The sequence below is a fragment of the Cetorhinus maximus genome, chromosome 15 (assembly GCF_964194155.1).
Source record: "Cetorhinus maximus chromosome 15, sCetMax3.hap1.1, whole genome shotgun sequence".
Taxonomy (NCBI): domain Eukaryota; kingdom Metazoa; phylum Chordata; class Chondrichthyes; order Lamniformes; family Cetorhinidae; genus Cetorhinus; species Cetorhinus maximus.
This window is the reverse complement of record NC_135893.1, coordinates 48,198,565-48,224,796: the sequence shown is the minus strand read 5'-3', so window position 1 is coordinate 48,224,796 and position 26,232 is coordinate 48,198,565. Positions and strand designations below refer to the sequence as shown.

The 26,232-nt window shown below is 41.9% G+C and overlaps 1 protein-coding gene across 10 annotated transcripts in view; it reads right to left on the bottom strand.

The window, feature by feature from the left end:
* The window catches only part of rhbdf1a (rhomboid 5 homolog 1a (Drosophila)), a 351,324-nt gene that overhangs the window by 18,242 nt on the left and 306,850 nt on the right, over positions 1 to 26,232 (bottom strand). For all 10 annotated transcript variants that reach the window (XM_078558344.1, XM_078558345.1, XM_078558343.1 and 7 more), the window contains 8 exons: positions 23,953 to 24,204; positions 18,922 to 19,033; positions 16,418 to 16,492; positions 11,969 to 12,130; positions 11,232 to 11,335; positions 8,649 to 8,712; positions 5,885 to 5,979; positions 1,685 to 1,760 (listed from right to left, as the gene is read on the bottom strand). In XM_078558344.1, coding sequence (XP_078414470.1) covers positions 1,685 to 1,760; positions 5,885 to 5,979; positions 8,649 to 8,712; positions 11,232 to 11,335; positions 11,969 to 12,130; positions 16,418 to 16,492; positions 18,922 to 19,033; positions 23,953 to 24,204 — 940 coding nt within the window. The remainder of the gene's footprint in view (positions 1 to 1,684; positions 1,761 to 5,884; positions 5,980 to 8,648; positions 8,713 to 11,231; positions 11,336 to 11,968; positions 12,131 to 16,417; positions 16,493 to 18,921; positions 19,034 to 23,952; positions 24,205 to 26,232) is intronic.

Genomic DNA, 26,232 nt, shown 5'->3' with positions numbered 1-26,232 from the left:
TTTTATTATATATTTTAATCAGTTTGGGCTGGATTCAAACTCATGTTCCAGACGCACGAGAGGAACTGGCTACGTTTGTAATCCAGTATAAAAACTGAAGCAGCTCCATCAGCTTCCTGAGTCAATGTCCTGAGCCTAGATCACAGAACTTCAGGCATAAATCATCAAACTGTAAAGTGAACTGAAAAAGCACACGACTAATAAGGCACAGATATTGGATTGAAATAATTAAAGAGGTTTTGAGATAAAATAGTTTAAAATATCCATTCGGTGAAAGGAGTATTGGCACAGGCCACTCAATGTTGTCATGACCACCATGCATCATTGCTATTGCAAGTACTGCTGGAGATGTGATTGGCTACAAAGATGGAATATGCTGTTGATATTTCAAATGGGCACAAGAGTTTTTAAAAAACTGAAATCTGTAGCGTCCTCAGTCTACTTATCAATAAAACAAGGACCGTGCTGCTGTGTTTTGGAGAAATTAAGGATAATGCTTGATGCCCATTTGCTTCCTAGAAGACAGCTAAATCTGCTATATGTACTACAATAAAAATGCTGACATTTTCCATTGGTCAAGTTAATAGTTTCAGTGCAAGGCAGCTAGGGGAAAGAGTTAAAAAAGGCATTGTAAGTGTGAAAACATAATGAGATGGATGTAGTACATGTAGCAGAGAACTGTGGATCCATGCTAAAGAATACAGCACTTGTCCAAGCGCAAGTACGCTATTCCAGTTCTACTTTTTCAACTTCCAGAGGGGACTAAGTCAAAGCAGTTAACCACTGCAGGTATCTTGCCAATTCAACAGTGTGTGTTATTGCAATAAATTTTCTCCAATTGAATTGGTCTGATCCCCATCTGCAGTGCATACCACGATGAATAGCATAAAAGCAATCTTGAAGTTTACACCAGCAAAGATAATGGAGCAGCAGCATGCACACCAGGCAGAGTCCTTTTCTCCTTTGGATAGCAGAGTTAATATTGCCTCAGGGACTAATTTGCTCCTTCCTACAAATGCTTTTGCCTTTGTGTCAGAAACCATAATTCAACAACATCAGAATTAATGTGTCACTGTCATCTTCAGATGTCCTTCGATTCAAGGATAACATCTACTTAAGGTTGAGAGTTTCTGTCGTGGGTCTTCATGTGACTGAACAGGCCGATTCTCGACCTCTATGTAATGTACCTCCAGTCTGATTTAATGAGCTTTGATGAGAAACTAAAAGTACAATGAGTAGAAAAATGTTTATTCACACACTGCAGCCTGTTACTTTGAAAAATGTTTTTTCTTTGTGATATGTTTCTTCCGTTCTTAACTACATTAGACAATGAACATTGAGTGTGAAAATATGATGTCACACTGCTGCACCAAGCTGAAACTTGTGCTGCTCTAAAAGGAGGAATGATGGAATTCAATGAGCTATTTATTGTTGTCACATTAGTGTCAATTCATGTCTTCAAGCTCTTCAAAGCAGAAAGAGAATTTGCCATGAATAGAAGTGAACAGTTCTGCTTGATTAGTACTAAATTGTATCAGCATCCCACAACATGGTAATGGCACCGTATAATGACAACACAACATACTGCCCGAAATGTTCCATTTAGCTGCTTCACACAGCTAACAGCTAATATTAGAATCACAACTCGAAAATCAACGCCAAGAATAAAAGTGTCGATTCAAACCTGTGAACAGAGTGTTGCTTCTTCATGGAAATAACCTTTCATGAACTCACAGTATTCTCTTGAAGTAATTTCACATCTGCAAAAAAATCCAAACATTTACATGACACATCATAGCTAAACAGCTGGGTGGTAAAACTGAAGGCACTTTTACAATTGGAGCATTAGAATTTGAGGACAGGGGAGCCAAGGCTGTGCAACATGTCTCTTTATTTTCCTTTGCCAGTTCCTTTATCCTGATGGATTTGTAGACTTGCAAACAATCCTGCTGTTAGAGTAAAACTCGATTCTTTACTCTATGATCTAAATTACAGAAAGTCCAATCTAAAAAGTTCATTAACTTGATGCTGCTTTAGCAGGTGACAGAGCTCAAAGAGTCTGCTTTCTGCCAACAGTCTAGGCGGTTCACAGTATTTAAAGAAAGCACTGTGGCTGTTGGAAATCTGACATAACGTAAGGAATATATGTAGCAGCTCTCGCAGCAACCTACAAGGCAGACGAACAATTCAGAAAGGGGCCTTCCGCCAGAGTGGAGAAGGGGCTGCACCTAAAATGCTGAGCTGCCTTTTCTCTTTAAAGATGTTTATAGGACTGCTGTGTACTCATTCTCTCCTCATTTAGACTATGTACAAGCAGTATGGAGCAGTCTAGGCCGTCTCCACTGACAACAGGCCTTTGCCATCATTTTGACACCAATACATGAAAATCTCTAGCAGTAACAATATTGGCAAACGGCCACCAGCACGCACACAAAAAGTACGAACATACCAACAAGGAGCAAGAGTAGGCCATTCGGCCCCTCGAACCTGCTCTGCCATTTAATAAGATCATGGCTGATCTGATAGTAACCACAAATCTGCATCCTGCCTACCCCCGATAACCTATCGCCCCCTTCCTTACCAAGAATCAATCCACCTCTGCCTTAAAAATATTCAAAGGCTCTGCTTCCACCATCTTTTCATCACATCAAAATACTTACCAAGTATAGGTGGCATGGCCCTGTCAGATATGAACAACTTTTTGGTTGCAAAGAGACAAATCTGACATGTGCATGTTTATTATCACTTTTCTGGAAGGTTTTAACGTCAGTGTATAACCAGTGCTAAACTGCCTGCAAGGTAGCAAGATGCCAGTATTGAGGTTGTTGACTATTTTGCGTCAAAATAATCAGTCAAGGCATAGTTGATGTACCTTCAGCAGTACATCAACAGTGATCCTTCTCCTCCCATGGAGGTTCAATACTTCAACAGATTAGAATCTGGCAGTATTTGGACATCATGGGGGTGGAACTGATCCCGGGGAAAGTGTGAAATGGGAAAAAGTGAACCAGCAGCTTGTTTTACATTCTGCCCAATTTATTTTCCATTGAAATAAAAACAAAATGCTGGAAAAACTCAGCAGGCCTGGCAGCATCTGTGGAGAGAGAAACAGAGTTAATGTTTCGAGTCCTTATGACTCTTCTTTGGAACTTTTGCTTTTATTTTTCATGGGCTTTGGCTTTTGCTAAAGACCAATTTCTCCCTCATTTAATCCAAAAATACCACATCCAAGCCTGCTACTGCTGTGTAGCTTCAGAATGTGATGCGCAGCTGTCAAAACTCTGACAATAGAGCGGTGCACCTGGCTCGAGTCATAGTTCTGTGGTGCACTCTGACCACCACGTTTTGAGTATTTTGGAGGATTTACATCTCTAAAATGTTAAGGGCTCTGTAGTTGTTTTGAGCACTTTGTACAGCTGGTTTCACATCATACTGGTGTCAGATCAGGATCCAACCTGAATTATATTCCCACTTTCACAGTGATGAGCAACCATCAACTATGGTTGATGGGCTATCCATCAACATGAAACTGACAGTAAATGGGAACAAATGAACAGGATAACGCCAGTCAGCACATTGAGCCTGTTTGTCCATTCAACTAAATCATGGCTGATCTGTATCTCAACTCCATTTATCTACTTTTTCTCCATTTCCCTTAAGACCCTTACCAAATATCTATCTATCACAGTTTTGAAAATTTCAATTGACTTCACCTCAAAAGTTTTTTTGGGGGAAAGACAGTTCCGATTTCCACTGACCTATGTGTGGAAAAAGTGCGTTCTGACATTACCCCTGAACAACCTAGCTCTAATTTTAAGGTTTGCCACCTTATTCTGGAGTCCACTACCAGGAGAAATCATTTCTCCCTATCAATCATCTTAAATACTTGAATTATATCACCCTGTTCTCAAGGAATACAAACCGATCTATGCAACCTGTCCTCATAACTTAACTCTTTTACTCACAGTACAGTTCTGGTGAATCTGTGCCACACCCCTCAGGGTCAATATGTCCTTCCTGAGGTGTGGTGTCCAAGACTGAACATACTCCTGATACCATGTAACCAGAGCTTTGGATTGCTGCAGCGTTATTCCATTCTATTGTAGTCCAATGCCTGAGAGAGGAAGCCTTTTTAATTTGCTTAGTTGTATAGGTATCATGAACCATGATGTTAAGCAATTTAATGGCACCACAGTGCTAGTCAAAATCAGAATTTATCACAATCTTGTTACATGGTTTATTCTCCATTCCTGGGTGCAAAATAGAGACAAGGCAGTCACTCTTTTTATATTTCAGTCATTATCCTGTAGAGTCATGGTAATTCACTCCCAGCAATGAACCCTCTTTATGTCTGACTGCCGTAGGTGCTAAAGAGTGTTTTCCGAAGGACCCAACAGCACAAGGTCAGCTTCCAAGCCACTCCCAAACTATGAGCATCAGTAGTGAAGAGTGACTCGGAATCAGACAGCTCCTCTCCTTCAGTGACACGGGTGTAGCTCAGAGCAGGAATGAAACTGCAGGGAGCAGCGAGGTCAAAGAAATGTCATTAATGGGAAAATACACTTTTATAGTAATGTTTTTAAAGAGATGCTGGGGAGTATTAGAAACATGGAGCACTCCTTTTGACTTTCTTTCCATTTTAAAGAGATACGAAAATATAAAGTGGATGGATGTGAGGAAGGAAGAAATTTAGAAATTAGAAAAATTAAAATTTTCCTGAGAATGCCACATTTTCAAAGTAATGGTGCAATTATTATACCCTGATGCTATCAATAAACATATAAAAAAGGCAATGAAAGGCAGTTTTTCAGCTCACCATCTCCATTCAATCCACAGATCAGGTGTAATCCACTCTGTAATTTACCCAACCTAGGTAATCTCCAGAGGGAAAGGTTCTGTATCAAAACTTCCCGAATGCTGTAAATTAATAGATTATCTACTGATCTGCTCCCTGGCCTACTATTGCTATTTTAATATTGGCTAAACTATGCTGTTGAGTTTAATCCTTCCCAACAGCACTCGACCATGGGCAGAATTTTCTCCCCGTGGCAGGGGGAAGTTCAGGAGCGGACGCGCCTCCAATCGGCACCACCAATCAGGGGCGTGCCGCCATTTTACGTGGGTGGGCCAATTAAGGCCTGCCCAGCATGACATCCACCAGAAAGTGCTATGCACTCCCTGTGCGGGTGGGGGGGGGGGGGGGGGGATTCCCTGAGCCGAGAGTGCGCTCTTTCGCACATGCGCACGAACGAGCGCACTCATCTCCCTGAGGCTAAGTGCAGTCTCAGGGAGATTGGCACCAAATTCAAAAATGTTAAAGATAGAAAAATAAAATTTCCCTGACATGTCCCCTCATGTGACACTGTCACATGAGTTGGGACATGTCCATCACTTTTAATTAAACTTTTATAAAATTTTTAAAAACCTACATGAAACCTCATTCCACCCGTGGATGAGGTTTCTTGCTTTCTCTGAAGCCCGCCAGGGCTCCCAGCCTGCCCGCCAACGTTAACATTGGACGGGCAGGTCCTTTAATGAGTTCAATTACTTTTTAAATGGCCTCAATTGGCCGTTGACAGGTTGGCGGGCGCACAGCTGATTCGGCTGTGCCCCCGCCGACCTGATAATTGAAATGACGCGGGGTGATGTTGGGAGTTCCACCTGACATCATCCCGTGTCATTTTACGTGTCGGCGAGCAGGCCCCACCCCCCGCTCGCCGATCTCAAAATCCTGCTCCACGTGTTTGATCACCTCATCCCATTTCTATCCCTATAAGTTTCAATCCTATTCCCAGCCAGGTATTCACCCAGCTCTTATATTGAAATCAGACTGTCCTTGTTTTCCACACATAGGACTCTGTAAAATAACTAAGCACATACTCACCTCCCTTTGGTGCCAATACAGCAGGGCCGGCCTGTGATGACACAGTCCAGGTGTGGAAGGTTGGTGTGGTTTCCAGCAGTAGTTTTAGTGCAAATCTGAAAAAGAACAGTGGAAGAATCTCTCCCATTATCACCGATTTCACTGCGTTTCACCTCAACCCGCAAGGTGTGCGCCCATACCCTAGTGGGTCACTTCACAGGACGGTAATCATTGCTTGGACCACTGCCTGCTACCCATCATCAATGGTTTTAGTAAAAGTGAAGTTTACATGAGGTTGAGCAGCCCACAATAGGTTGGAAGGAGCAGTGATTGTGTGAAGTAATCTCTTTTATTTGGTTTATATCCACATTCAGAATTTCAGCATAATGGATGGAAAACTGATGAAGACGAAGACAAATGCTGTGAAGTATGGTCATATCCCAAGCCTGCAGTTTAATTCAAAAATTCTGATGAGAGGTCACAACCTGAAACGTTAACTCTGTTTTTCTCTTCACAGATGCTGCCTGACCTACTGAGTATTTCCACCGTTTTCTGTTTTTATTCTACTGCAGTTTAATTCAACGGTTTAAAAGTAAATTTAAAAAATTCAAAAATAACAAGAGTTAACATTTCAGATCAATGATGAAAGGTCATTGACTTGAAACATTAGTCTTTCCTTGCTATACATGCTGCCTGAACTTCTGTTCTTATTTCTGCCGTATAATTAACTGCTTGGAATGGGGATCTGTATGGAACTATTCCTATCAAACCCTTAGGGATGGAGGCATATAATGATACAGGGTATACCAGTTCAGCGGGCTGCTGTTTAATCATTTTTGCACGTTAATTAGAATTCAGATTAGTGATCAACAAATTATAATTTATAAAGTCATTGACAATGAAAGTAAAAATGAACTCTCAGAGTGGGGGTATCCACTCAGATCACCATAGGTTAAACGTAAAGCCTACAAGTATTAACAGCCTATACAGTACACTACATAAGGGCGAAATAACTACTCCAAAATACCAGTGGAAAAAACTACTTAATATTAGCATTTTGACTTGTATCGGGAATTTTGTAAAATAGGAATAAACGAGGAATCTAGGTTAGATATGGTTTCGCTGCAGTTGGCAAAGAAAAAAGTGTGGAGTGCAAAACAGACTGCTGCTTGGCCATCACCTGCTTTTCGTTACCATCCAAGAAAAATGCATACCTCGAGCCCGATACAAACATAATGCATTGCATCATCGCAGCAGATATCTGTTGAATACTACTACACATTCCAAAATAAGGTTCGAATATAGACTGATAGAGTCATTATGGCATAGAACAGGCCTTTCAGCCCATCCCGTCCATGCTGGCTCTCTGTAGTGCAATTAAGTCAGTCCCATTCCGTTGCTCTATCCCTGTAGCTCTGAAAGTTTATTTTCCTCAAGTGCCCATCCAATTCCCTTTTGAAATCATTAATTGTTTCCACTTCCGCCACCCCGTGGGCAGTAAGTTCCAGGTCATTACTATTTTCTGCATAGAAATATTCTTCCTTACATACCCTGTGTATCTGATGCCCCAAACCTTAAATCTGTGTCCCCTTGTCCTTGTACTATCAGCTAATGGGAACAGTATTTCTTTGTCTATCTTATCTAAACCTGTTATAATCTAGTACACCTCTATCAAATCTCCCCTCAAACTTCTTTGCTCTAAGGAGAACAATCCCAGCTTCTTCAACCTAACCTTGTAGGCAAAATCTCTCATCACTTGAACCATTCTGGTAAATCTCCTGTGCACCGTCTCAAGAGCCCTCACATTTTTCCTAAAGTATGATGACCGGACTGGACGCAATGCTCTAGTTGGGGCCTAATCTGAACTTTGTAAAGATTCAGCATAAATTCCCTGCTTTTGTACTCAATGCCTCTATTTATGAAACCCAAGCTCCCACATGCTTTGCTAAACACTCTCAGTACGTCCTGACACCTTCAAAGATCTATGCACTTGAACCACCTCCACAAGTCCCTGACTTTACGCACTCTTTAACACTGTATATTAAGTCTATATTGCCTCTCTGTATCCCTTCCTCAAAAACGCATCACTGTATTAAATTCCACCTGCCAGCTGTCTGTCCATTCTGCTAGCCTATGTCCTGTCGACCAGCCAATCAGTATCATCCCCACTGTTTGCTACACCTCCAAGTTTGGTATCATATGTAAATTTTGAAATTCTACTGTGTGTTCCAGATGCAAGTCATTTAAATATAGCCCCCTCTAGTCCTTGTACTATCAGCAAACGCAAACAGCTTTTCTTTATCGACCTTATGTAAACTCTGTTATAATCTTGTACACCTCTATCAAAGTCATATTCAAACTGACACTGACCCTCCTACTCCATGAGCCTCGACTGTGTCAATCAGCCTTTTATGTGACACTTTGACAAACACTATCTTAAAATCCATTTGGACAACATTCACTGCATTTCCTTCATCAACCTTCTCTGATACTTCATCAAAAAAAATTCAAGTAGATTAGTCAAGCACAATCTGCCTTTTACAAATCTGTGCTGGCTCGCTCGAATTAACTCAAACCTCTGCAAGTACCTACTAATTTTTAAAAATACCTCCTACGTATACTTCTTAATACCTGTCATTAACGTCTAACCAGAGTGTTGGAGCACTATATTGAAGTGAAAAATTAAACTGTAGCTCACTAGTAGCAATACCACAGTTGAGAGCAAAGTGAGCACTTTAAGAAAACAACAATTGAACTTTGGGGAAATGTTAATGTAGGGTCTTACCGGCCATTTGGTGATATCATCAGGCCATTCATGAGGAGGAATGGAGCCAGGTTCAACACAAAACCTGAAAGAAGAATAGAGCAGGGAAGCAAGAGCAAGTTATACAATAAGAATATTAATGTTTGGGTTTTATTATTTCCCTTGTTCCAGTAGCAAACTGACATGTAGATAAATTTTGATAAAGGCAAAATACTGCAGATGCTGGAAATCTGAAAAAAAAACAAAAAGCAAAAATTGCTGGAAAAACTCAGCAGGTCTGACAGCATCTGTGGAGAGAAGGACAGAGTTAACATTTTGAGTCTGTGTGACTCTTCTTCAGAGCTGAAACAGCTCTGAAGGAGAATCATACAGACTCAAAATGTTATCTTTAAATAAATTTTCATCCTTAGTGTTCCCAGTGCAATGGGGTTGTATGTAGGGAATTTGGACATATCCCTTTCTGCCCACACTTTGCCTGTGAATATTCTTTCATTAAACTCTGCATCAAAAATTGTTAATGTTTCCATTTTAAAGAAATTTAATACCTTTACTGAAAATTGCCATTATTTTAAAAAGAATTAGTAATAATTTAGACATTAATTTCTGTTTAGGACAGTAGGGTGTATTTTAACCTCACTCCCAAAGGCCGGGGGGCAACAAGGGTAGAGACTGATCCTCATGGATTCCACTGCTTTTAGCTCTCAGATTCTCTAAGGGACCTAATGCTATTATTTGATGTGAACCACAAAACAGCTGCCGTAGGTTTAAGGGGACCTTTTGAGCTCCCCCCCACCACCCCCCACCCCCCGTCTTTCTGAGTTACAAGTGAGTTGTCAAACTAGCTACAATTGTACATGCTTGACAATGACACTGGGGCAAAAAATTGGAAGTTTTAGAAAGTGTTCAAAGTTAAATATGCTGAGACTGAAATTCCTCAGAAGTTTTGCCAATATCCAGCTGGCACCTTGCATAGGTGCCATCGAGGAAAAATAGAGATCTGGTTTTGCCAGGTATCCACCATTTCTAGGAATTTCTGATTTGCCTTGTAAAGGGCAGAACCTTCTAGATGCTAAATATTGCCAGAGAAGCAGGACAGAATCAGTCAGGATCCGGAGGTCCCAATGCTAGGAGATTACACTTGTTTGGAATTTAGCTCCTCTCTGGAGGCTGGTTATGCCCAGCGATTTGAGATTTCTAGTTGGATAAAAGCAGGTTTCTCTGGTGCAGTGCTAACCATCAAAGCTGCCTAGGTCTTTAAAAACATGGCACACAATTAAAAAAAAAATCATCCACACACAGGGAACTGAGGAGGATACAGCGATGGGCAACCATTGTGAATGTTATCATGGTGACGGATGCTGGTATTTCCAGTACATGGGTAAATGGGCACCAGAGATTGTTAAAAACCCAATGGCTAGAAAGCAATAATGACAGAAGCCACATGGAATTTTATGTCTATGAGAATAAAGATCTATTTCCAAGATCACCACCTGTTTCCCCTTTAAACTCTTTCGAGTTATCAACAGTCACAGTGATATGCTTAACCAATTTAACTCTAATTACTCACTTAATCACCAGTTGACTCTTAACTTGTTTCCTATCCTAACAGAGATGTACCCACAGTGGTACTGGTGGGTGTTTAGTCTATGTAACAAGGTGTATTTCTACTGACCCCTCCTGCCAAACCACACCCCACTCCCTCTTCCCAAACCCTCAGCATCATCCACATTGGAAGGCACCAGTGAGTACAATCCAAGCTTAACTGCCTGGATCACACGTCAAGAAAGTTCAGGGCCCTCTGTACAAAAAACTCAAGTAATCTCAATTTCTATATCCTGATGTTAAATTTTAGCATTGATAAGAAAACTCTTTCTCATTAAGTTGAGTTTTACAATCACTGTTTCTCAATTATCTCTACTTCTACAGAGCGTAATGAGATAAAATTTTCAGGTGTCTTTCATCCAAGTGAGAATGTAACTAGATAGTGTGTGTTGGTGGCTTATTACACCATGGAGCTCTGAGACCCAGGCTGGGTTCTGTTCTCACCCGGAGTCCTCAAATCAGTAATATCTAGCAGCTGCTACTGGACAATGATGTGGAGTCCAAAACATATTTGCTTTGCCCTCCGAAACCCAGGGGTACTGAGGCCGATTGCAATGTCATTACTGTTAGCGGGCTGAGATCAGCTAATTCAGAACAAAGTGGAGATGAAAACAGATCTTTTTCTGGTCTACAAATGGCTTAGTTAAAACGATTTAACTATACAGAGAACTTTAACCTCTGCCTGGAGGTTACAGTTGTGACAGAATTAATTTTAGACCAATTATTTTTCTGCTGGTTAACAATAACCAGCAGGGGGAGGCAGTGGCATAGTGGTATTATCACTGGACTAGTATCCCAGAGACCCAGGGTAATGCTCTGGAGATCCAAGTGGTGAAATTTGAATCCAATAAAAATCTGGAATTGAACCATTAAATCACGAAACTATTGCCGATTGTCACAAAAACCCTTTTAAAAGCCCTCTGACCAAGGGCAATGGACAATAAATGACCTAGCCAGTGATGCCCACATCTCATGAACAAAAAAAATACTTGATATAATTACCTTGGGTCCTGATGGCAGACTGAGCCGTAGTTCCGGGGGCTTTTGTCAGCCAGTAATGGAACACTATCATGCTCTGGCCACTTTACCCAGACAGCAAGAGTTGACTGAAAGAAACATTATATTCTGTTAGATATGCGCTTTGTAACGTCCAAAAGTACTGTGCTCTCTTTCTATGATTTGATTAGATTGACTTCAGAAATACCCCCATCAAAACAGACAATTTTTAGTGTTGAAACATCCACTCAGGAATTGACTTTGAGCTGCTGCCTCTCCACCATTGGTTAAAGTACAGAATCCTCCATTTACCTACATAAATAAGGCTTACTTCTGGCAAAGTTAGAGGTGGAACTGGAGCAACTCAGGAAATTCCCAACCTGTGTGTCTTTTCCCTTGTGAAAATCCTTGAGGCCTCACGCCTTGGAAACAACCCTATTACAGGGCAAGGATGATGGAGAACTCATCGCTCACTTCACAAATAATCGTACAGAGCTTGCAAATGACTGTGATTATAAATGAAATAGCAACTTGAAAAAAAATCCATTAAGTCTGCTTCTGAAAAATTGTTTTTACTCTCGCTTTTCTCCCCCTGCTGCCACCCCACCCCCCCCACCTCAATTATATGGTAGTAATTATAAAGGTACTTGCCACTCTGGGTGTGTCATCCTGACCAAACTGAATATCCAGAACAATAATGAAGATTTGCAAGTATACTGTTCACGAGCGTCACGTGTACCTACCGAGCACTCTTTCTCCGAAGTTTGAACACACCCTGACTTGTCGTTTCGTACACAGCAGGCAGATTTATTTTCCTCTTCTCTTTTCAGTGTAATTAATTCATGTACTTGCTGGTCTTGCCTCATACAAGGAGAGAACTTTGCTCCAAGGTGAATTAAGGCTTCCTGCAACAAGAATAACATGGTCATGATAATGGCACAATCAATAAAAAAAGCCTGTTTAATCATGAGTTCAGTAAAGAAAGAATATCTATGGAGAACACAGCAATGTTTGCTCCACATGTGGCATAGAGGGTCATTGAGTTAAATAGGCCAACATGCAATAGAAGGAAGAACTAGATGATCACATTTACTTGTCAATGTATGCAAGCACACACTGCAACTTTGTACTGCATCTTGGACAGAAGAATACAAACATTCTGTGGTAAGGATTACTCATGGGTGACCTCAATCTGCATATAGACTGGGTAAACCAATTGAGCACTAATGCTGTGGAAGGCGAGTTTCTGGAGTGTGTTAGGGATGGTTTTCTAGAGCAGTATGTTGAGCAGCCGACTAGAGGACAGGCTATTTCAGGTCTAGTATTAAGTAATGAAAAAGGGCTTATTAATAATCTTGTTGTAAAAGAACCTTTAGGGATGAGTGACCGCAATACGACAGAACTTTATATTATGTTTGAAAGTGAGGTAGTTCACTCTGAAGCAAGGGTGTTAAAGTTGAATGAAGGAAATTATGAAGGTATGAGGGACAAATTGGCTGAGGTGGATGGGAAAATACATTAAAAGGTATAACTGTACATAGGCAATGGATAGTCTTCAAATAACTATTACATAGCTTACAGCACCTATACATTCCTTCAAGGTGCAAAAACCCAAAAAAAGTCAGTCAACCGTGGCTGACAAAGGAAATTGAGGATTTTATGAGATTAAAAGAAAAGGCCTATAGAGTTGCCAGAAGTAGTAGTAAACCTGGGGATTGAGAGGTTTTTAAGAATACAGCAAAGGAAGATCAAGAAACTGGTGAAGAAAGAGAGAATAGAATACAAATGCAATCTATCAAAAACATAAAAACGGACTGTAAAAGCTTCTATAGGTATGTAAAAAGGAAGTGTTTCGCCAAGACAAATGTGGGTCCATTACAGGCAGAGTCAGGAGAAGTTATAATGGGGAATAGAGAAATAGCAGAGAAGCTAAATGATTAATTTACGTCAGTTTTCACTAAGGGAGATATAGGAAATCTCCCAGATTTAGAGATCCAAGGGACTATGGAGGATGAGGAGTTGAAAGAAATTAGTGTAAGCAAGAAGGTTGTATTGGAGAAATTAATGGGACTGAAAAATGATAAGTCCCTGGGACCTGATAATCTACATCCCAGAGTGCTGAAAGATGTTACTATAGAGATGGTGGATGCATTGGTGGTCATTTTCCAAAATTCTATAGATTCTGGAATGGCTTCTGAAGATTGGAAGGTAGGAAACATCATCCCACTATTTAAGAAGGGAGGGAGAGAGAAAACAGGGAACTACAGACCTGTTAGCCTGACATCAGTAGTGGGGAAAATGCTAGAATCTATTATAAAGGATGTGATAAATGGACACTTGGATAATCATGATCTGATTGGGCATAGTCAGCATGGATTTGTGAATGGGAAATCATGTTTGATGAACTTATTGGAGTTTTTTGAGGATGTTACTAACAGAATTGATAAAGGAGAGTCAATGGACATAGTATACCTGGATTTTCAGAAGGCTTTTGATAAAGTCCCCCACAGGAGGTTGATTAGCAAAATAAAAGTACATGGGATAGGAGGCAATATACTGGCATGGATTAAGGTTTGGCTAACAGGCAGAAAACAGAGAGTAGGAATAAACGGGCCATTCTCGCGTTTGCGGCCTGTGACTAGTGGGGTACCGCAAGGATCAGTACTTGGGCCCCAGCTGTTCACAATATATATCCATGATTTGGATGTGGGGACCAAATGTAATATTTCCAAGTTTGCGGATGAGACAAAGCTAGGTGGGAATGTGCGTTTTGAGGAAGATGTAAAGTGGCTACAGGAGGATTTGGACAGACTTAGTGAGTGGGCAAGAACATGGCAGATGGAATATAAATATGGAAAAATGTGAGGTGATCCACTTTGGTAGAAAGAACAGATGTGCAGAGTATTTCCTAAATGGTAAGAGGTTAGAAAGTGTAGATGTTCAAAGGGACCTGGGTGTCCTTGTCCATAAGTCACTGAAAGCTAACATGCAGGTGCAGCAGGCAATTAGAAAGGCTAATGGAATGTTAGCCATTATCGTAAGAGGATTGGAGTACAGGAGCAGTGAAGTCTTGCTTCAATTGTATAGAAGCTTGGTTAGACTGCACCTGGAGTACCATGTGCAGTTTTGGTCTCCTTACCTCAGAAAGGATATTATTGCCATAAGAGGGTTGCAACGAAGGTTCACCAGACTTGTTCCGAGGACGGCAGGACTATCTTATGAAGAGAGATTGGGCAAATTGGGCCTGTATTCTCTAGAGTTCTGAAGAATGAGAGGTGATCTCATTGAAACCTACAAAATACTTGAAGGAGTAGACAGGGTTGATGCAGGTAAGATGTTCCACCTGGTTGGGGAGTCCAGAACCAGGGAACACAATTTCAAAATAAGGGGGAAGCCACTTAGGACCGAAAGAAGGGGAAATTTCTTTACTCAGAGGGTTGTGAATCTTTGGAATTCTCTACCCCAGAGGGCCATGGAAGCTCAGTCATTGAGTATGTTTAAGTTAGAGATTGAAAGATTTCTGATTAACAATAACGTAAAGGGTTACGGGGATAGTGTGGGTAAAAGGCATTGAAGTGTTCGATCAGCAATGATTGTATTGAATGGCAGAGCAGGCTCGATGAGCTGATTGGCCTTCTCCTGCTCCTATGTAATGTTAAGGCTTTAAATTGCATTGGCCAAACCACCCTTTGATAATTGTGTTCAGTTCTCTTTTCCACCCCACACTCGGTGGTTAAGCCATAGTGGTTAGGGGTTTGAGAAACAAAATAACATTATTGAAAGAGAGACACACTATCGAAGTTTTTCGTCTTGCACTCACCAGGACAGAACCACAAGAATACCAAATCTGAAAGGGAACAACAATCTATACTGCATAAAAAGAGGGTGCTAATTGGCTAGCAAGTAAACTCAGATTGGTAAAGGAGTTGCCATGGAGAATGCGCCATGGAACAGTTAACTGCCAACCTTTTGTTTAAATTCAAACCAGGCAAGTCTGTGATTGATCAAGACATTGTCATGGGGAATGAACCAGGGTTCATTGGCTGTCCCCCAAGCTTTTATTTGATTGAGAAAGGAACAATGCGTGAACATGTTCCTTCTGTTTGCAAAGGGTAGGGACCTGTGTGCGAATATAAATAGTTTCTGGCACTCGTAAATGATCCATAGTAAATAATACTACACCTTACTATAAGGAGGATGAGCTATTAGGAAAGATTAGGGAGGGCTCTGATATTAATTTCCGGTGATGATCAGGGGAACACTGAGGCATATGTTTCGAGTCAAATGCACCAAACATTTGCCAAAGTGTCTTTGAGCGCGAACTGATCATCCAGGATGTACTAAATTTCATTTTTAAGCAAAGTTACAGTGCGTAATTCATCCCTCACATGGAGTTTACTAAATCAGAGGTGGGGTTATCTAGCACTGTTTAAAGAGCAAATCCATTTGAAAAGGTGTCTTTACTTTCATTTAAGCCTTGTAGCCTGATAACGGATGAATAACTATTCATCATCAAAAAATTGAGGAATAGAGAAGCACTGAATTCTATAATAATTTTTTTTATACTTTTCATTGCAGCAATCAAAATTCAAAAAGTTCACTTAAGGCCAGAGGAATACTGGGGCACTCTCACTCCACCTGGCTCCACGTTCAGGTTGTAGCCTGCAGTGGTCACTTAAGGGCCACCTGTTAGGCTACGTTTAGATCTGGTCTTCCCGGATACCGACGATTCCAGCTGCCTCGGAGCAGACCAACTTTGCAGGGATGGGGATGGGGGGTGGTGGGGGTGCTAGGCTCAGACAGACGTTAGGCTTCTAATTTACATTTGCAAGGGCTTCCAGGCTGGTATCAAGCAGGCGAACTGCAAGTCCGTTTTTCAGCCTTTTCCAAAATGGCGAGGGGCACATTTACAGCTCGTAGTGTGTGCTTCCTGCCTGACAATGTTGGCGGCTTAGAAAGTCGTTTAGCACCTGAAAAAAACAGCTGAATTTCTAGGCCATTCTCTTTCACGGTTATGGAAATTCAGGCGCAGAAATCACAATATGTAAGGAGATAAACTGAATTTTACAGAAAAGCTAAACGATATATCAATTCAAGAGTTCATTTCTCCAGAGATCAGCTACTGTCATAATTACAATGATCCTTATAGAAATGAAATTAAAAGCTTCTAAGCAGAATTCAAACTCACTCACAGAGTTTGGTCCAATCCAGAAATTTTCTTGCTGCACAAATTTAACATTTTCATAGACACCTTTATTTCTTAAAATCTAAGAAAGCAAATGAAAATGGTTAAATCAATAATAAATGTGAAACAAAGTCAATCTAGCATCAGAATGAGAAGAACAGAATCAATAGCACAATAACAAGTAGCCTGAAGCATGGACAGTGCTTTAGGTAGGCCTGACACCAGTGGAAGGTTGGGGAGGGGCTTTTGTCTGCCACCACAAGCCACCTTCTGCCTCCATAAGGGTGAAAGATACAATGGGTCTGCAGTGGCAATCAGAAGAGGAGCAAGCCAAATTCAAGACCAAGATAAGGAGAATTTCTTTCAGAGGGTCATTGGTCTGTGGAATTCTCTTCTGCAGAGAGCAGTGGAGTTTGGGTTACTGAAAATGTTCAAGGCTGAGTTAGATAGATTTTTCATCAGCAAGGGAGTCAAGGGTTATGGGGGGCAGACAGGAAAGTGGAGCGGAGACCACAATCAGATCAGCCACGATCTTATTGGATGGCAGAGCAGACTCGAGGGGCTGAATGCCTACTGCTGCTCCTAATTCTTGTGTGTTCTTGTGTTAAGGAGGCAGAATAGTCCTAAAGAATGCCTTGAATGTTTCCTTTTAGGCCTTGGACTGAGCTGAGGCTTCAGTGGGCTTTCCGCTGCTACCACACAGCCTATCGCCCCTTCTCCGCCAATGGTCCTTAGGAGTGGTGAAGGGTAGCGATATTGGTAAGATTTCCAGATCCCGTCTCCCTATCGCCATGTGGCAGGGCAGTGCAAGAAATCAGTCTTGATTATAGGCTGCTAAAGCATCCAAATTTAGGTACTGTTATTGAGGAATATTAAACCTTTCATCTCACATAAATTGCAAGAAAATATTAAAATTTCTTTTTTGACAAACTGTAGATTGCTGAAGAAACAGACAATGAAATGAAATATATTAATTTTAACAGAAATGTAGGCCCATGTATAAAAGTGATCTTGTTGAAAATCGTTGAGGAGTGTAAATACATTGCTGAACTCCCTGAATGTAATTTGCTGTGACCTGTTACTTAATTTGTTTGAATATTTCATAGAAGCTGGATATGGGGGGAAAAAAGCATTTCTTGATGTCATGGTCAATGAAATGTCTCATTAAAAACACAGCTCAACTTATTTTTTTAACAAAACTTTTGAAGAAACAAAAAATACAAAAAATTGTCAGATCAGAGGTGAATATTAAATAGTCCAAATAATAGAAGAATTGTAACAAAATACTTCTGCAGTTTACAGACTAATACTAAGGGCAGAATCGTCCCAGATTTGCTCTTAAGTGCGGTAGCGGGCGGGAAAAAGGACGTTTTACCTTCTGACCGCAATGGCGGGTTTTCACACCATCTCGTACCAATCCCACCGCATTAATCATACATTCCTGGGAAACATGACGTTTTCCTGGCGGGCAGCCTCCAATTTTAACCATCACCTCATTGCTTCCTCATGCTGGGAACCATATTTAAAGTGCAGCCGTGCGCACACCTCTCAGTGTTTCCAGCCCCAGGATTGCTGCACAGAAGAGATGGCCCCAAAATGCAAGAAGACTGCAACCCCCCTGATTCAGTGACACATCCCTGAGATGCTTTCTGGACACCGATGTCCACTACCCCTGCTCTGGCCGCAGGAGACCCACCAGTGTCACCACTCCAGCTTGGGAGGTGGTGGCACTGGTGGTCAGTGCCAACAATGCACAGAAGAGGTTTGCCATCCAGCGCAGAAAGAGAATGAGTATCTCACCCATGCCACCAGGGTAAGGCAACCATCTCATCACTCGAACTCCCCAGTACAGCCCTTGTCATGCAACCTCTTCTCTTGCCTGAGGCCACTTATCCCCCTTCCCCAAGCAAGTCATAGCCCTGCAGCCGTTGTAAAGCTACCCCCCTCCCCTCCACCTTATGGCTGGTCTGGTAAGTAGAGACCTCTCCGTGAGCTCCCCTAAAAGTGATGCGGTGCTGCCTGCGAAGCCTGGCACTAATGACCGCGAGTGCAGCCCGAAGCAAGTAGGCAAACAAACCGCAAAGTCCGAGCGAAGTGCAGCTCGCCGCGTGCATGTCAGCTGTGAAACACGTCGGCATGACTCGTGCTCAGATGATGCAGCGGAGGGGGGATGATTCCGGTGAGCTGGACTTATAATGATATGCAGATGTATTACAATGAAGTTCCTGATGTACAATGGTGGGAAACGTGGCCCGCCATCGATCGGCAGAGCAATGATTGCAAACTAGTTCCACAATGTTGTTAAGCTGATTTTTGGCCTTCCTGCCATATTGTCCGCTCACGCCTGATACCAGCAGGCGCGGAAAATTCCACCTAAAATTACTTCAGAGATGTGAACTAATTTTTTTTTTTTACAGAATGATTCCATTCCATAAAACAAATGGCCTCCGAGAATTATTACCCGATACTGGGGATATAAAAGAATTGCTTTGTTTTTGATCTATTACTTACTGAATCTACAGTTTCATGTTGAGAAAATCCTATTGGGGCAATTCCATAGATACACACGGCTAGGATAGTAATCAATATATGCACAAATGTAATCCAGTATGTGAAAAATGGCCTGAAATGAAAAGGGAGCAGCTGTTAGTGATCAAACAAATTGTATTGAACATTTAACATTCTAGCTAATGCAGAGCTTAGTCTCTCTAGAAGTTAATTCATGGCCCCAATATTTACAGAAAAAGGTGTCCTGTAAAGGTACTTGCACTCCTTTCATTGCCAGCTTTCCTGACTACTAAGAAACCTGAATAGCAATTGTTAAATTTAAATCAGTCTCCCAGTTACACAGTGGGAGAGTATGCAGTGAGTTGCGAACACATTCCCCATTTTTACATTTTTAACTATCCCAAACCTCGGTTGTACATCGAAGGCGGGGGAGTGGGGTTGTTAATATTAAGGCATGTGTATCAAATGGGTCACATGAAGCCCATTTGTTACATTACAGAATTACAGAAGTGACAACATGGGCACAATCATACCATTTTGTAAGGCTCTAAGCCTTGTAGATCAGCTGTTTCTATTATGAATAATCATGCCGCACCATACCCAGGATAATAAAACAGGAATAGCCATGGAATTACAGATCATGTCAACTTGACTCTAAATGAATACAGCTTTCCTGCTAGGGCACTCTCTCAAAGATAGTCTGAATTGCCTTAAAGAATACTGAATCCAAGTTACAACCATCTTTTTCAATTAATTCTGACATTATTCAGAACCAGTGGGTAATTTGGATGCACGCTTGACTCTATTTAGTTTCAATACTCAAGTATGTCATGTTTTAAGAGGCAATATATATTTCCCATTTAATGTAGTTTCATCTGATTTCTATTAAGCATTTTGTTGGAGCAGAAGGATCACTTTTGAAGAGGGCACAAATTAAAATCAGCCTTATATTGTCAAAATCTATCTCCCACTTTCATTTCTGCATTTATTGATTTTTCAGTTTTGATTTTCAAATTTTCAGTTCTGATGTGTTAACAGTTTGAACTATGCTATCCACTAAACCCCAAATGTTGAGGGGGGAAGATGGAGGCGTAGTGGTAATGTCGCTGGATCCAGAGACCAGCTAATGACCTGGAGACATGGGTTCAAATCCACCACGGCAGATGGTGGAATTTGAATTCAGCCAATAAATTTGCAATTGAAAACTGGTCTCAGTAGTGGTGACCATGAAACTATCATCAATTGTTGTAAAAACCCATCTGGTTCACTAACATCCCTTAGGGAAGGAAACCTGCCATCCTTACTAGGTCTGGCCTCCATATGATTCCAGATCCACAGCAATGTGATTGACTCTTAATTGCCCTATTGTCAAGGGCAGTTAAGGATGGGCAACAAATACTTGCCTAGCCAGTGACATCCACATCTTGTGAAAGAATAAAGACTGCAGACAAGCTCAGTTAAATATTTTCTAAGCTCTTAAATAAATCCTTTCTATTGAAAACAGAAACAGTGACCAAGAGTTTCTGCTTTAAACACAGTGATCCAGGTGTAAATTCCATTCAAAATTGCATTGTTTTTAAGAGATGGTTTAAGTGTTCTTTCCCTCTGGTTTTCACTCATTTGCATTGCATTAAACATATAACCTTGTGTGAATCGCTGCAGCTTTTTATAACGTCATTTAAAAAATAATAACTGCATTAAACATACTCTTCAGCATATTTAAGGTTGGTACAGTTTTGTTAACACATCTGTAAATGGGTTATCATAAAAATAAGCATTTTAAACAGAATGTCCAGTCTACTGCCTATAAGTAACCCAATTACAGATAACTGAAAGTGCCTGAAAAACGATGTAGAACCATTTAATCTTACACTGGTGTATAGTAGCTATTAAAAAAAAACTTTTAAACATGCCTATTTATTGGTGTCCTTGCACAAAAAAAGTCTCAATTTGAAGTTCCTCTGTAAGGCCCTGTAAACAGGGGCAATTAGTGAAAACTCACACTGGTGATAAATTTGATCAAAAGCACAGCCAGTTTTATGGATAGGGCCAGTCTTCAGCCTGATTTTTTTTAACCATGTGCAAAAGATTGCAGAATCTTTGAGGATTTGTTCTTGTAATTCCTAGGGTTTCTGTGCTGTTTTGCTTATTGCAGGTGAATTGCTGAGAGTAAGTGGGAAGTCCTGCCCATTGCACTTTGCCAATAGTTCAGGCAGTGAGGAACAGAGCCAGATAGAATAGGCAGGTTCAAGTCTGATCCCTGGCCTCAGCCAAGTTACTGGATCTCAGCCAGAAAAAAACAGTGCTACAATTGGTAACTGCCAATATAAAATAAGAGATACAACTCTTAAAGGGGGTGTGGAAGCAGATGGACCTGGGTACATATATGCATAAATCATTGAAGGTGGCAGGACAGGTTGAGAGAGTAGTTAGTAAAGCATACAGCATCCTCCGCTTTATTAAAAGGAGCATAGAGTACAAGATCAAGGAGATTATGTTGAATTTGTATAAGTCACTAGTTCAGCCTCAGCTGGAGGATTGCATCTGCGACTGGATGAGATGCATCCAAGGATATTGAAGGAAGTGAGAGTAGGAATTGCAGGGGCCCTGGCCATAATCTTTCAGTCTTCCCTAGCTCGGGGATGGTGCCAGAGGACTGAAGAATTGCAAACATTATGCCCTTGTTCAAAAAGATAAGCCCAGCAATTACAGACCAGTCAGTTTAATTTCCGTGGTGGGCAAGATTCTAAAAATAATTATTTGGGATAGAATTAATAGTCACGTGGAAAAATATGGGTTGATAAGGAAGAGCCAGCATGGATTTCTAAAGGGGAAATCATGTTTAACTAACTTGCTGGAGTTTTTTGAAGAGGTAACAGAAAAGGTCGATGAGGGCAATGCTGTGATGGACTTGGTGTACATGGACTTTCAAAAGGCATTTGACACAGTGCCATACAACTGACTTGAGAGAAAAGTTATTGCTCACGGAATAAAAAGGGACAGTAGCAATGTGGATACAAAATTGGCTGAAAAATAGGAAGCAGAGAGTAATGGTCAATGGATATTTTTCAGGCTGGAGGAAGGTGTGTCATGGAGATCCCAGGAGTCGGTATTGGGGCCCTTGCTTTTTCTGATATATATTAATGGTCTAGATCTTGGTGTACAGGGGACAGTTTCAAAGTTTGCGGATGATACAAAGCTTGGGAGTGCTGTAAACTGAGAGGATGACAGTGTGGAACTTCAAGAGGGTATAGACAAGTTGGTGGAATGGGCAGATAGGTGGCAGATGAAGTTCAATATGGGGAAGTGTGAGGTGATGCATTTTGGTAGGAAGAACATGGACAGACAATATAAAATAAGGGGTGAAATTTTAAAGGGGGTGCATGAGCAGAAAGACCTGGGTGTATATGTGCATAGATCATTGAAGGTGGTAGGACAGGTGGAGAGAGCAGTTAATAAAGCATATAGTATCCTGGGCTTTATTAATAGGGGCATAGAGAACAAGAGCAGGGAGGTTATGCTGAATTTATATAAGACTCTCATTAGATCTCAGCTGGAATATTATGTATGGTTCTGGGTGCCACATTATAGGAAGGATGTGAACACATTGGAGAGAGTGCAGAAAAGATTTACAAGAATGGTTCCAGGGATGAGAAACTTCAGCTGTGAGGATAGATTGGAGAAGTTGGGACTGTTTTCTTTGGAGAGGAGAATGCTAAGACGAGATTTGATAGAGATGTTCAAAATCACGAGGGGGCTGGACAGAGTAGATAGGGAGAAGCTGTTCCCACTCGTAAAAGGATCAAGAACGAGAGGGCACAGGTTTAAAGTGGTTTGCAAAAGAAGCAAATGTGACGCAAGAAAAAACTTTTTCACACAACGAATGGTTTGGGTCTGGAATGCGCTGCCTGGAATTGTGTTGGAGCCAGGTCCAATCGAGGCATTCAAGAGGGCATTAGATGATTATTTGAATAGAAACAAGATGCAGGGGTACGGCAAAAAGACAGGGCAATGGCACTAGGTCATAATGCTCATTTGGAGAGCCGGTGTAGTCACGATGGGCTGAATGGCCTCCGTCTGTGCTGTTAAGATTCTGAGATTCTAACCAGTTCTTTAGGACAGATGCGAAGACATTGGAGAGAGTGCAGGAAAGACTCACGAGAATGGTTCCAGGGATGAGGAAATTCAGTTATGAAGATAGATTGGAGCCATTGGGAATGTTTTCCTTGAAGAAGAGAAAACAGAGAAGATTTGAAAGAGGTGTTCAAAATCATGAGGGGTCTGGACAGAGTAGATAGGGAGAAACTGTTCCCGCACATGAAAGGATCGAGAATGAGATCACACAGGTTTAAAGTAATTAGTAAAAGAAGCAGAAGTGATATGACAAGAATCTTTTTCACACAGCAAGTGGTTGGGATTTGGAATGCACTGCTTGACAGTGTGGTGGAGGCAGGTTCAACTGAAACATTCAAAAGGGAATGAGGCTGTTATCTGAAAATGTAGAATGTACAGGGTTATGGGGAGACAGTGGGGGAATGGCACTAGGTGAGTTGCTCATTCGTAGAGCTGGTGTAGACACGATGGGCCAAATGGCCTCCTTCTGTGCTGTAATAATTCTGTGATTGGTCTTGGCACTAGGTCAGGGAGGGAATTTGGATAGGGCTCCAGTTTTTATCCAATAATCCCTGCGGGAAGTGCCCTGCGTGGCCAATGGGCGAGGACAGGATCAACGCTTGGCTGCAACTTTTAAACAATCTGCTGCTAATCACTGTCTACATTCACACATGTAAAATAAATTCTTGAGTGAAGTAGCCGAGGGAATCTGGTGCCCGTGGGGCCATTGTCGATGTTATCACAAATAGAGCAATGAATGAAGATGCAAGAATGGTCAACGGCACTTCAAATAGTGCCTCAAAATGTCTACAACAAACAGAAAACACCAACTTCTAAGCAAACTTCTCATGAAATACAACTAAAAAAGGTCCAAATATCACATGGGGAATCTATAAATTCAAATCCGACTCCTCTTCTTACCGATGGTCATCCATATTATCTATTTGTTTCTTCACATAGCTGTCTATCCGCTTGCGATAGGTTCGATTTGTTAGCTTTCCCACCATCCCCAGTCCATAGGGTCTCTTTTCCTTTGCGAGTAGTTTCTTTACAGGTATAGAAATGCGCTGGCCTCTCCTCTGTCCACTCACGCTGACCACCTCCTGCCGTAAACGCACCTTGGGCTGAGCGGCTGCTCCTTCTTTCTGTTTCCGCCAGCCCCGTTCCGATGGGCTGATGAAAGAAAATGACAAAGGATAGTTCACAGGAACCCTGACAAATTTAAACACTTTAATAATGAATTCAGTCAGCTACCCTTGACAACTCTAATGCCATCAGTTTCCTAATTAAAGCATGCGTTCATTACTTCCTGAAGTGCCTCAAAATGTTTACATTTTTTGACTATTTTTCTAAAGTTGCACTTTTAAAGTTGTATCCAGGTCACCTATCCATTATCTAAAACCCCTGGGGCCGGCTGCATTTCAGTATTTAGATGCTTTCGGTTTTCAGATGTGATGTGCCTACCAGATTGGATGTAGTTAGGATGAATAACTAGTAATGAGCAGTTGGGGAGAAGGTTTTGTATCCCTCAGTGGTACATTAAACATTTTGTGAAGCAAGGGAAAGCAGCCTCTAGCAGACTGGACTCGGCACTCAGACCTGTACTTCCAAAGACTTGCTGTTTTCATTTGGATTAGATAACGGCTGGGATTTTCAGTGCCCGCCAGCGTCGGGTGTGCTCGGTGGTGTGAGCGGACAATATGGCGAGAAGGCCAAAAATCGGTTCACGACTTTGTGAAACCAGTTCGTGATCGCCTGCTCTGCCCGCCGATGGTGGGCCACGTTCCCGGCCATCGGATGTCGGGAGCCTCATTGTAATACATCAACATGTCATTATAAGCTCAGCCTAATGGAATCATCCCCTCCCCCCGCCACTGGATTGTTCGCCCACATCGGCAGGAAAATACGCCGACGTGTTTCACAACAGCACATAAGCGAGGTGCACTTGATGAGCTGCACTTCACTCGGGACTTCAAGGTTTGTTTGCCTACCTTGCTTCAGGCAGCACTCACAGTCATCAGCGCCAGGCTTCACAGACAGCACCACATCACTTTAGGGGGCCTCGAGGAAGGTCTCTACCTGCCAGATCAACGATATTTGGGTGGCTTTTCAACAGTTGCAGGGCTAGGGTTTGCTTGGGGAAGGGGGAGAAGTGGCCTCAGGCAAGGGAAGAGGCTGCAGGACGAGGGCTGTACTGGGGAAGGAGGATAACCCACAGTATGTGCGTGGGGGGGCACATGTTGATCTGTGCAAATGGTCTCAAGATGGTGAGGGCTGAGAAGGTAGTCTTCAGAGGAGATGAGGACATGTGGGGGTATGTGTGTGAGAATTGGTGGTGATGTCCCTTGAGCTGGCAGTGAATGAGTTTCCAGTGAATTTGTGATGGGCTTGAGTGTGTGAGTTTAGAGTGATGAGATGATTGCCATACCCTGGCTGTACAGATGAGATCGTTCATCCTCTATCTGCATTGGATGGCCAACTTCTTCTGTGCAGCATTGGCACTGACCACCACTGCCATTGCCTACCAAGCCGGAGTGGGAATGTTGCTGCCCCTCCTGCGGGGGCAGCAGGGGTAGAGGACATCACAGTGCGCCTCCACAGCGTCCAAAAGGCACTCAAGTGCTGCAGTCTTCTTGCTGTTCGGGGGTCATCTTCTTTGCTGCAGTCCTGGGCTGGAAGCACTGAGCACGGCTGTACTTTAAATGTGGAGCCTGGCATGATGAAGCGGCGAGGTGATGGTGTGGCAGGTGAATCGGAGCTTGCCCACTGTCAAAATGATGTGTATCCCGGGAATGCATAATTTATGAGGCGGGTTGGGGACGATACAGCATGAAAAGCTGCAATTGCGGCTAGCAGTCCACTACCACACTTAGTGCAAGTCTGGGAGGATTCTGCCCATTGCTATTTGCCTGAGGGGCAGCATTTTCTTGGTTGAAATTAGTTGCCATAATAGGGTTTTGATCAGAAGCAAAATCTCTCACAGCAGCTGGGCACAAGGTAAGGCAAATAACTAGATTTCCTGTGCTAAAGGTCGGGTCCAGTCAGTGAAGTTTGTGTCGGCTCAGGTCGGGACTTCCTGCGGTAAAGGTCCATGAGGTTTGAATAAAGTACGGTTTTTGGATGTTTGGTTTTTGGATTTACAGATAAAGGATACTCAACCTGTATAAGGCAAAGTGTATTCACATCCTTGAAATAAAAGGC